Genomic DNA, 13246 nt, shown 5'->3' on the forward strand with positions numbered 1-13246 from the left:
GGCGGCACAGCCTATGGCGGCGAACGGCCCTGCGCTGGACGGCCGAGGAGGGGGTAAGCCACCTCGTGAGCTTCGGCATCCGAGGCGCAGCTTTGGGGACTTATGCCGAAACTACGGTGGCACGAAAACGCGTCCGTGTTCGAACACTGGTATTGTGAGATATTTCTTCGCACATTCGGAAATGATTGGATACTTGATTGTTCTTGTATTCCACCACTCAAAGGGATCCAAATCAAATCTTAGTTGAGGTTCAGCCAGATAACCTTGTAATTGTGTTTTTGGATCATTCATATCGATCATTATTCGTCACCGTATACTATACAGCGTATAGGAACTACATGGCACTTGTATGTGAATTTTTTGTATGTTCCGTACCTAACTGAAACCTGTGGATAATTAGTTTCAAGTATATTTTGCAACTCTTTTCGAATATCGTCTCTTGAATCAAGTGACTCATGTTCTAAGTCCTTAGGTATGTGGTATGACCGTCAACCGACAACCTATATGATATCACGTATCTTACTTAGTAACAAAAATTAAAACAAATAAACGTACCTTGATGACTGACAATTGGTTGGCTTCAAATTATGCACTAATTTTAAATGTCGACCTAATGATCCCGTAGTTCCACCAGTACATGAAAATTCGTTGACATCTTCATCACACATATTACAATATCCTTTGTCTCCAATACGTTTGGCATACTGCTATACCCAACTTTTTAATTTAGACATTTTAGAAGTTAAAATGCGAAGTTAAAAAAAGTATAAAAGCTTGAGAGGTGACACTTGAGACTGAGAGACGACGGCAAACATAATATAATATGCTATCGTTCAATTTGGACTTTGAAGTATATATTATATAATAAACTAAGAGTTTATCAATTATTATATTTGTTTGATAAACCTATTTTTGTTATTCCCATTAATTACTTTTCATATATTATTATTTATTAGGCGTTTTAATATTTGTTACGGGCTCAGCCATCCATGTCTTTTATATTGTTATATGATATAATTGATATTGTTTGAGCAGCCGGCTATTTCCTCAGCATTTGGCCGGGCAACTACTTGAATAAAAGGAAAATATGGTGTTCAGCCTTGGACCGAATAGGTGACCAATAAATATAAATAAGAATAGTTCTTAAATAGGTAAAATAATATATATTGTACAAGAATAAGTGTACGTATGTTGGCCGGGAAAACGTCTCTTCTCGGGCGCAACGCAAAACAATAATAATATAACAACAATAATGATATAATAATGATACGTGCGATAATCGCAACAATGATAATATATAAAAGGTTACCGGTCGGCACATCCGCCGCGGTGGGGTGGTGTATCGACGACGGCGGTGTATCGGCGGCAGCGACTGCAACAGCTGCGGCAGCGTGAACGAGATGACACGCATTTTTGAAATTGGGCTAGTTGTGCTTGTCTTTTAGAACTGCTTTTCATAAAGTTATGAATGTCACGAGCAAGGTCTTCAGTCTTTCGAGGTAACTGTTTACAAGCTTCACTTGCACATAAGTGCAAGGAGTGGCAAATACATTTCATTATAAAAATATTTGGACATAAAATTATAAATCGTGAGGCTACAGAGTTATGTTTACCCATCATGGTACTACAACCGTCAGATCCAAAACCAACAATATTTTCTATATTAATATTTCTTTCCGGAATGTTTGAATTACCACATTAAACAAACGTTCAGCAGTAGCCCCTTCTTCGGCTCCTTGAGCATCATGTTGACTAATAATTTGGCAAAGTTCCCAGAAATTACTAACAATGCCTCAGCTTTCTTCATCATAAAACCGAACCATTATACAAGCAGTTTTTACACTGGAAATGTCTGTGGATTCGTCCATTAGAATAGAAAATTTAGTACATTGAAGTTTTTTAGTAAGATTTTCTTTTTCGTGGACACCAATAACATTCTTGATGACACACTTTGTTTTTGTACGCTTTAACGAAAGTGCTTGGGCTATTTTAGAATCCGGGAAGCAACGGGCCAAAACTGGAGTTAGATGATCCATACCGGCAAAAGGCATATCGTGAGCTGCTACATAACTGGATAATAGTGACTCTGCATCTTTTACTTTGTCACCCAAGGGATCCACTCGCGATTTATCTATAAACATTTGTAAGGAGTTTTGACTTTTGGGTTTCGCATTACTCATCACAGTGCTGATAGCAATAAACACTCAGAAAAAAAGTGACTTAATTGACAAAAATCTTAGGAAAAGTAAAAAAAGTGACTTGAAATAAGATGCCTTATTATCATAATTTACCTTCTTAAAATATAAACTTCTACAAGTGTTTAATATTAAACCAAAATTTGAAAAATAATTAATGTTACAATCAAATTACATTTTATTTTAACAATTAATGTAATAATAACATAAATAACATTACATTTTAACAAATATAATAATAACATAAATTATATTTCTTTTTAGTTAACATATTATATAAATTAACAACAAATTATTGGTATAAACCTTAACCCTTATTAAAATAATAACGAACTATCTAATCCTTATATAGTATAGAAGGTAACACAATTGAATGTACGAATGAACATAATATAAGTCTTAAAATACTAATTATCCTATTACTAAATACTTGTAAAATTAGATCATTAAACCAGTCTTTTATTTTTTTTATTTTTTATTGGACAAACCTCAGGACAAACTATCTATGAGCTTTATTTTCTTTTTTTCCAATATATTTTGAAGTGTGTCTGCTTCTTTTTTCTTGATTTCTTCTTCTGCAATATTGTTATTCGATACAGCTGTTTTTAAGCGTTTATTGGCTTCAAAAAACAATTTGTCCGCTGCATGGCGTTTCCTGTTTTCTTCATGTCTTAAATTTTTCACTGACTTTTCTTTTTCTATTATATTATTTTTATCTTCTTTTAATTGTTTTTGTTGTTCTTCAAACAATAATGTTTTGGCCAATTCTTCTTCTTCGGTATTTTTATTTTGTTCTTGAATTTTTTTCTTGTCTTCAAAATAATCTTTATAATGTAAATATGCTCCTCTAGCCATATTTATAAATTCTTTAGTAATTAATACTAAATGTAATTTGTTATTGTAATGTTTTAGAGCATCTTTACTATAAAGAATCGCATTCAATTGACAAAATTGAAAGTGTCTTGCCCAAATTCTATTATTTTTTATAACCAAATCATGGGCGGAGTAGATCTATCAGACCAGAAAGTGAGTGTATACGATTGCAGCCGTAAGTCAACGAAGTGGTGGAAAAAGGTGTTCTACAAATTATTGATGTCAGCGGTCGTAAATGCATGGATCCTCTACAATGAGGTCAATGAAAACAAAACCAGACTATTACAATTCTTGGTACCATTGGCTGAACAAATGATGGCAACAGGAAAGGCAAATTGTGCAGTAAAACGCAAGAGAAACAGTGGAAGACCATCAAAATCGCGAAAACACTAATCAATGTTGGAGACCATTTACCTGTCGAGGTCATGACTAGACGAAGATGTGCGAGGTGTTCAATGAAAAAAAAAGAAACCAGGACTAAGCAAATGTGTCAAATGTGCAATTTACCACTATACAAAAACTGTTTCACATTGTACCATACTTCATAAAAATTAATTATATTATTTCAAATTGTCAATTCACCTAGGCTATTATATTATGTTTTTTGGTAAATAATGAAACGAATAAAAAAATATTATATAAAATATAATACTGTTATAATGAAATTAAAATAATGGTTTTTATATTTTTTCGTACTTATAAATATAAATGAAAAATTATCCCAGCTTTCCTCAACCATTGGGATATATGTCCCACACACACAATACTATTGGGATAGATGTCCCACTCATGCAATACCACTGGGATAATTATTCCCAGTATTCCAACACCACTGTGACATAAATGTCCCGACAAGAATTAACCAATGGGACTCATGTGTCCCACCTCCCCTAAATGTCCACCCCTTAATTTTTTTTTTAAATTTAAAATTGGTATTCAAAGGGTTAAAGAACCTCATATAGTTTCAAGTGATTCAAAAAAAACCTTGTACACAATTTTACAACCAACAATTGAAGGGCTACCTAGTCCACTTGATAGTGAGCATCGTAAATAGTATAGCATAAACAAATTAATTGATTAAATGTAGGTATTAATTTAATTATTCTCATTTTCTAATATACAGTAAATTTAATTAATCAAAAATTAATGAAAATAAACAATTTAAAACTTGTAACATTCTAGCTGATTTTGAAACCACTCATATTTCACAACTAGAACCTTCCAAACAAAGTGAAAGCATGGTGACACAAAATAAAGAAAATGTGAACGATAATTTAGAATTTTCAATTGGCGAGGAATGTGAATCTACATATGCTTATGATGGTATAGTATAATATTTTAATTAATAATCCATAATCCATAATAATGACGAAATATGAATACAAATAAATTATAAGGGCCTTGGTTGGTTAAAAAGTTAGTATGTAGGACTCTATGTATGTTTCAAATTAAAGTGTTGAAGTTTGTGATACTTTTTAGGACTTTGGTATATTATAGTGGTGTAACCTAACCGACACTTTTTTTAAAATTAACAACGTGTACCGTAGCACTTTTTCAAACCAAATTAAAATTAAATTATTGCATTTATTTAAAATTAGTGAATGTTATATATTTTCTGAAATATTTAATTTGTTTTATAGAAATGTTGGGTTTAGAGGACACACTTAATACAATTTAGGAAACACCAGAAAAATCTATACAAAATATAAAAGACAACAATCAAATAATAGATGACAATTTGATACATCAACGGCCTAGTACATCATGGACTCCGTTAGCATCAACAAAACTGTTGAGATCATCAGGAAAAAAATGATAAATTATCAAGTGAGTTATTTCATTTAAATATTATTAAAATATTAATACTATTGGTATTTAAAATATATTTTTATATCTAGCCAAATTTATAAAAAAGAATCACTGCCAAACATCAGTCAGTGAGAAGTTTTCCCAAGTCTGAATCTCACCCTAAAGTCATGGTCATTCCACGGCAGCATATGATTTATTCTTTCATGTACAGTGTATAGACGACGTTGATAATTCAAATATTGAATTATTTCAAAATCATCATCCTCTTCAAATAAATCCATTTAAATAAAATCGAATGCAGACGAAAATTGTGAAATTGACAACAACACAACGTATTTCATAAATATTTAAATTTTAAAGTAATATGATAAATTATGATAACAAACCATATTTATGTTATCAGTTGTTAGTTATCCGTTGGATAAGATTTATTTGATACAAAAAGTAACGGATAACTTATCCGCAACAATATCCATCTGATAAGGCATATCTCGACATTGAAAAACTGAAATTTATCAATTATTTCTTATCTGTCAGATAACTCGAGTTATCTGACGGATAAATATGATTGCATAACTGGGCGTTAGTGGTTTCATCATATATGATACTGTGGCGGACCACCGCCACAGGATTCCCTCTCTTCGGTCCCCCTGCTGCGGTTGGCGACACCAACCCGCGTCCGGCATATCACGGCGTCTCCACGGACGTCGCGGTGTGCCGGGCGCAACTCGAGCTCTCTGGTAACGACTCCCAACGCGTACACACGTACCCGCTCGCAACGCAACTCGCTAATCCTGAGCCTCCGGGCCACGCGACTCACCGAACGAATCGACCCGGCACTGCCGTCAAAGGTCGTCAAGCCGTTCGCACTCCCGCGCCCACCATGGTCAATTTACGACCGGCACCAACGCTCGCTCGAGTTCCGCCTCACGTCCAACGTTTTGCCGACGATGTTCAGTTCCGGACATAACACCGTCGTTACCACCGCAGCACAACCGGTCCCCTCTTCTCTGTAATAATTAGTTAATAACTTCTTTCGGCTCAATAAACTATAAATTAAATCTCTACTCAAATACAACGTGTTACCTGCATTCTTCATCCTCAATTATCTATCTACGGGTAACACAAACAATATGATGGCTACGGGGGAACACACAACTTTTCCTCGTACGCCACATTGGTGACCTCTTCAAAAACAAACACGCACGCCGAACACGACGAAAGCCCACACAGACGAGCAACATGACAACTTCGACACTTCAAGCTTCACCACGGATCAGGTACTCAGCCCAGCACGCATATTCTTTTGTTACATCTTTAAATAATTGTTGCTGAAAGTAAGGCCCGATGGCATCAGTTATTAAGTACTTCATATTTGAACGACTCATGGAAAATCCTTTAGGCAAAGCATTAGAAAACATACATTGGAATAAGTCAGTGATACCATCACTTGCAGAAAATAAAAAATTACTAACAATGCATTTAAACGCCCACATAACTTCAGAAATAACACTTTTGTATGCGTCTGTGTTTTTGTGTGAAAGAGTCTAGAGTTGGCCGCGGTGATCTTTGCCTAGAGCCACGAGATCATACCACGCGCCACATTGGTGACCTCGACCAGTCAAACACGCACACCGAACACGCGTTCCGCCGTACGCCGTGCTAACGATCTCGTCCGAACGTGCACGTGTTGGGGCCTCGCCGAAGCCGCAGATGGTCCTTATGACCCGAGGTTGGTGCTTCTATCACCTGCGGTTCGGCCGGCAGGCGCGCAAGTGCCGGGACCCCTGCACTTACTCGCGAACAACCCAGTAACCTTCACACTTAAAAAACGTCAAACTCACAGCAATTCTTTCTTCTTTTCGGCCTAAACATCTAAATTTCAAACTTTAACCCGCAAATTCATTCTCGAGCGCAACCACAATTCAAAATATCAAAAACTCAACTGTCAAAATTCAAAATGCAAACCGTCTTCACGCGGCTGCCCGTCATTCCCCGCTTGACCGGAACACGCACGCGGTCTCTGCTACCGACGGCACTGCCACAGCCACGAGACGCGCGCGTTAGTACGGACGCGAGGTACCTGCCCGGTCGTTAATCGTCACGGTCACGACGAGCACCGATCGCGCATCAGTACCCGCAATTCGTCAACAATTTCAAAATGTCAAATTCTACCCACAGGACTCATCTTCTCGAACACACTCGCCCGCCACCTTTCCGTTTGAACGAAAAGCGCGTACGTTCTCCGCACCTCGCGGGACACCGCACCGAGACATTTCGCGTGAGTACGATCACGGCCAGACGGTTGGCGAGTCTTCCGCCCGACAACTCCAACTTTCATCTCCAGTCAACTTCGCCGTCAACTTCAAAATTCAACTTCATTCAACGTCGATTTCGTCTTCCGTCAGCAGCTCCGTTCAACATCACCTTCAACCTCTTCAAAATTTGTAAAAATGTAAAAAAAAAATCTGTACCCTTTTTTTTTTTTCTCCTTAGGGGGAGAGTATTGTGGTGGGCCACTGTCCACCACAACAGTTCCCCCCTGTCGGTCACACCGCCGTGGTTGGCAGCACCGCCCGGCACTGCGGCGTCCGTAGCGACGGCGAAGTGCCGGGCGGCGGCCTCTGTCTAGTCTTTTTCGCATCGTCGAACAACGCACCCGCGAGGCCTTACGCGTCCACTTACGACGAGCTTTTTTCTCGCCACGTGCTTACCAGTCGCACTCGTATACGCTGCTCTCCGATCACCGATCACGGCACCGCGATACGACGACCACGCATCGCGCGCTAATTACCTCCCGCGCTCTCGTAAATACGCCGTGTGACCGACGGAGCAAAACTGTGTATTATACTTGTCACATTGTCGTAATAAATTTATCCATCTTAATCCGACGCGTTTGTGTTTTTGTGTGAAAGGGTCTAGAGTTGGCCGCGGTAATCTTTGCCTAGAGCCACGAGATCATACCGCGCGCCACAACTTTAACCCACCCACCTAAGATAAATAGATTAAGAACATTACAGACTACAGCAGTAGTACCAACACGATGCCACTGATGTCTAGGTTCAATCAACTGATAAGTCAAGTCAATAGCTGATTAAGAAATATATATATATGATATTAAAATATAATAATATTATGATCGTATTAAGAAATATCAAGAAAGTGAGAAAAGATACCATAATTACGAAAAAGTAAATAAAAGTGGTTAATAAAAAAAAAAAGTGACTAAAAGTGAGAAAAGTGAGTCGCTACCAGTGCTATCATCATAAGTTTATGCTTAGATCCATTTGCATGATTTTTTATAACTGATATATTAGCTCTAAAATCTTTATTGCACATTGAACATTTAGCTCGAAATACATCATTACTATCTGGTTTTAGCCAATATTTATATTGTGAGTTTAAGCACCATTCATCTCTAAACTTTTGATCACGATGACCCAGCTTCTCCGATTTCAGTGCATCACCACCTCGTTGCAATCTTTCCTTCTTTGGAGTCATATTCGAAGTTTCTGCATTCATAGGACTGTCTTCGTCGCTGGTTAATCCCATAGTCAGTAAGTTAAATTAATAAAATAATAATAAACTTTAATACATTTTAATTTAACTTTTTTACTAAAACAAAAATAACAAAACAATAAGCATAACAATAAGTATGGTGACTGGTGAGCCAAAACACGACGACGCTCCTCAACCTTAAATTTGTGATAGTGTGTTCTATGCTGAATTAACCATAGAGCTATAAGCTAACCTAATTAATAGGTCTATGGAGTATGGAATATGGATTATGGAACACGGTTTAAGATACATTTTATCTTAAACCGTGTTTACGGAATTAATATTTGAATTTTTTATATCAAGGTTTAATAATATATTCAACTATGCGGTATCATTTGGTAACTGTGGTAACCGTGATTATTTTCCAATACGAAATATTATATATATCAGCTGTGGATCTAACATTGATAAATGATAGTGATAACGTGATTTTACAAACATGTAATGTACCATAGTTACCCGTAAGGTTATTACTACTGTTGGGTAGAAATATAATACCATATTTTGGTTCTCTGTGGGATAAAAAAAAAAAATTTAAAAAACTACAATTTTTAATTTGAATTTAATTATGGTATTTTCTGCGTACCATAAAATGTATTATGGTATATGGTACAACGTCTAAAAAAATGGTATGAATACCATAATTATGGTACATCTGGCAAGGCTGAGCGGGGCGCGTCGGCTGTTGACGACGGCGAGTGGCCGGATTACGTAACACGAATTATGCAATCACGGCACTGAGAGCGGCGTCGCACGCGGGACTTACGCACACAATAATCGGATCGATGGCGAACGATGACGTGTTGCCGGTCGCAATACGAACTATGGCCCGTCGGAATCAGACGACTATGATGATCCGACGCGAAGTAATAACGGGCGCGAGTAATCGGCGGATAAAACGCGGCAACGCCTTTCGGTCGCACAACGGACAACGGGTCGACGATAGTCGCAACGACGTCAGAAACGATAAAAACAGCGACGAAAACAATGTAAAATAAGGAACGTGCATGGATAATGCACACCACACGAACCCGAGGTTGTCGCTAAACGGCACCAGAAAAACGGCCGGACGCGACACACTCACACGGTCAGCTCTCGTAGAGCGTACGGAAAAGACAGGTTAGACGTCGCCGGCGGCGACTCGTCCGGAGCCCCGTGTCTGCTGGCCGCGCGATGCGTTGTCTCGCGGACCGGTTGCCAAATCGTATATTGGAAACGGCGGCAAGTTCGAACAGATATAGTACACATAATTAATATATTCGTATACGTATTGAATGATAATTACTTCCAGGAAAAACCACGAATATAGTGTTGTTCTCGAGGCCTTCGAAAGCAGCGAAATAATGCACTTTTGTATAGATATAATCTTCGCAATAATTATTGCACACACAGAGCATAATACAATATAAGTATAATCTGCAACGACGGCCTTGACCATCAAACTAACTATAGTGTACGCCTTAGGGTGGTTCTTATTTATAGGGGATTTTTTTTTTTTTTTATTATTTATGACCGATTCCTCCAAAAAGGTTCAATATGTATAAAAATGATGTATACAAAATTTTAACATAATTGGATAAGTTTGATCCGTGCTCCAAAGCCCTTAGAATTGTTACTATAATAAATCGTATATGTATATGGATGTAAATATAAAAATACCTCACCGATACAGTTCAAATTTTAATCGTCATTAGTCCGTTTTTATCTTAATTGCTTTTGATATCTTATGTGAATCATAATCGTGGTGACCGTGAATGTTCGTATTTGTCATTAGTCTTTGTAAAGTTCTCGGTGTCGTTACAACACAGTGCACTTTTAAAATAGTCGTTATAATGTCACTAGCATATGAACTACGTAATCAAACGAAAATATATTTGATCGGAGACGACGCAAATCAAATAATAGGCAGTAAGTTACCATCAAACATGCAAGTGTTAAAGGTTTTGTTTTATAATCTCAGAAAAGTGAAGCTTAATTTAAGACGGAGTTTCTCTTTAGTTTTAAAAGAAACAATTGTATTTTGGGATAAAGCGCGAATACCAACAAGATCCCACGTTGTGTTGACAAATTAGAAAAAATGTATAATGAATGGAGAAATTTACAGAAACATGCAACAAGAAAAAATGAAAATGAAATAAATAAGGAAAAACAGTTTACAGATAAATTAGAAGATTTATTTGATATAGGTCATGCCAATGCTATGCAGATGATTAGTTTGGAGGACGACAAAATGTTTTTAACTTTACAACGCCAAAAAGGAGGGCCTGGCTATTTATCTGGTGTAGATTGTGAATTTATGAGAAAAATTAAAAATAAAGAAGAAAGACAAGAGAAACTAGATGCTAGGAAAAAAATGTCATTACGAACAATGTGCTGCTACTTTTAACAAACGTAAATTCGTCATTTTCTTTAATCATACCTTTATTTTAGATTCTGAGTGGAACGATGAATGTATTGATTTTACAATGATGTGTGTTTTTTTTATTTTTTTATTTTTTATTTTTTATTTTTTGTGTCTGTCATCACCTTTTAGGACAGAAAAAGTGCTTAGATTTTCTTCAACAGTATCTTTTCTGATAGGAAAGTGAATCTAGTTGGTACTTTGGGGGGTCAAAAGTAAAATTTTTCCAATAGTTTTCAAAAGCGCCGTGAAAAACAAAAGATAAATTAAGGAAAAACGGGAATTTTTACGCAAAATCTGTTTTCGAGAAAATTGATTTTGGTTTTTGGTGTAACTTTAAAACGAATGACTGTAGATACATGAAATTTTCACTGGTTGTTTATATTTCCATTTTCTATAGATGATAAAATTTTCAAAATATTTTGATTTATTTTGAGCTGTTTACGGACAATTTCAGTTTCCAATTTAATTAGATTCTATTTCTATGAATGTCAATAAAACATTATTTGTTGAGTATAAATACTTGAAAATTTAATACAAGGCTCCTACTATATTATTACAATGACATTTGAAAAATATTAAAAATCCTTAGTCACAGTTTTTTTTATTAGCATTTAAAGTTCAAAAATTGACAAAATATGTAAAAATCACGAGAATTTGCAAATTATTTTGAGTTAATAATTCGTAAAAATTTTTCTCTTTAAAATGTAATACAAGATTCCTTATAGGTTATTCTACCTTAATAAAAAAAAAAAAAATGTCTATAAGAAACTCAAATTAAATTTTTATGAGCGTTTGAAATTCATATTTTTACAACATTTGATATTCACTCGATTTCTTACGTAACGATTTTCTTATTTTATTGTAATTAAAAAACGAATGACTGTAGATACTTGAAAATTTCACGGAATGTTTATATTAGAATTTTCTATACGCGATAAAAATTTGAAAATAACTTGACTCTTTTTGAGCTGCTTACGGACATTGTCATTTTTTAATTTTTTTAATTTTTTTTTCTATAAATATCAATAAAATTTTATTTGTTTGGTAAAAATGCGTGAAAATTTAATGCAAGGCTCCCGATACATTGTTACAATAGCAGTTGAAAAATATTAAAAATACATAGGCACAATTATTTTTTATAAGCATTTTAAGTTGAAATTTTGACAAAATTTATCAAATTTAAAATTGAATAATTATTTTGTAGTTAAAAATTTATAAAATGTTCAATTTTTGTATCTAGGAATTGAAAATTTAAAACAAGATTCCACGTAAGTAATTAATTCTGTTACCAAAAAATCTAAAAAATACATTTACATAGTTTATTTTTATAGTCATTTTAATACAAATTTGGACGAAATTACATATTAATAACCTGGAATCGTGTCAACTATACACAGCGGTCATGCAACGACGTGGAGTACGCGGTTGGTGGCAGAATTTGCTGCCTGATCTTCCCGTGACGAGGGAGAGATCCCCCATGGAGCTCCTGGAGGACCTACGGCTGTCCATGCCGGTTACCAAAGACGAGGCCCTGCTAAGGGAGCATTGGTTGCGGCACCTCCCCACTTGGCTGCTGATCGCCCTGCTGCATACGCGCGAGTCGTTGGACGATTTAGCGGTCAAGGCCGAGTTGGCCGTGCGGTTCAGGCACGCGGCTTTGCTGCCACCACGCGAGGCTCAGCTCGAGGCCCATGTAGACAGCTTGGTCTCTATGGTGCGCGACCTGACACTGTCGATCGCCGAGCAGCGCCTCAGTCCGCGTGGTAATCCGACGTCTCCACCGAAGCTCCGCTCACGGGCAGCGTCTACGGACGCCGAAGACGTGGAGTCGCGTCAGCCGTCGCCGATTAGGTCCAACCCTTCGCCAGCCAACACGCTCCTCACCAAAGGATGGTGCTGGTACCACCTAAGGTGGGGACGCGCGGCGAAAACATGCCGCCTGTCGTGCGCCTTCACTAGGCCGCCGGACCAATCTGTCAAGCAAGTTTAAACATAGCATCAAAATTCCTTCTTCTTTCGGTCCGGACTTCCAAATTGTAACACTCTTCTCAAATTAACCAAATTCTCTTCAAAATTCAATCTGTCAGCTCCAATCAATCAACTTCAACCAACTTCTCCACCAACTCTTAACGCAAAAGCCAAAATCAAAATTCAAAATTCAACCCTCAAGACTCATCTTCTCAAGTACATTCACCTGCCGTTTCACCGTTCGAACGGAAAGCACGAACGTCCTCCACACCCCGCGGGACCACCGCATCGAGACGCTTCGTGTAAGTACGATCACGGCCGGACGGCCGGTGAATCTTCCGTCCCACAACTCGACACGAGACAGCCGTTCACGGGTATACTGCATCACGCGACCCCGCCCCCCGACCCGTTCTCCGTTGTCTGGAACGTACCGTGTCGC

General features: G+C 37.2%; 1 protein-coding gene across 1 annotated transcript; it reads right to left on the reverse strand.

The window, feature by feature from the left end:
* Positions 1-1793: 1793 nt before the first annotated feature.
* Positions 1794-2180, reverse strand: LOC107882524. Its single transcript, XM_016800953.1, has one exon. It carries the CDS (start codon positions 2178-2180, stop codon positions 1794-1796), a length of 387 nt encoding a protein of 128 aa, XP_016656442.1.
* Between the last annotated feature and the right edge of the window lie 11066 nt (positions 2181-13246).

Source organism: Acyrthosiphon pisum, chromosome X (assembly GCF_005508785.2).
Source record: "Acyrthosiphon pisum isolate AL4f chromosome X, pea_aphid_22Mar2018_4r6ur, whole genome shotgun sequence".
Lineage (NCBI taxonomy): Eukaryota > Metazoa > Arthropoda > Insecta > Hemiptera > Aphididae > Acyrthosiphon > Acyrthosiphon pisum.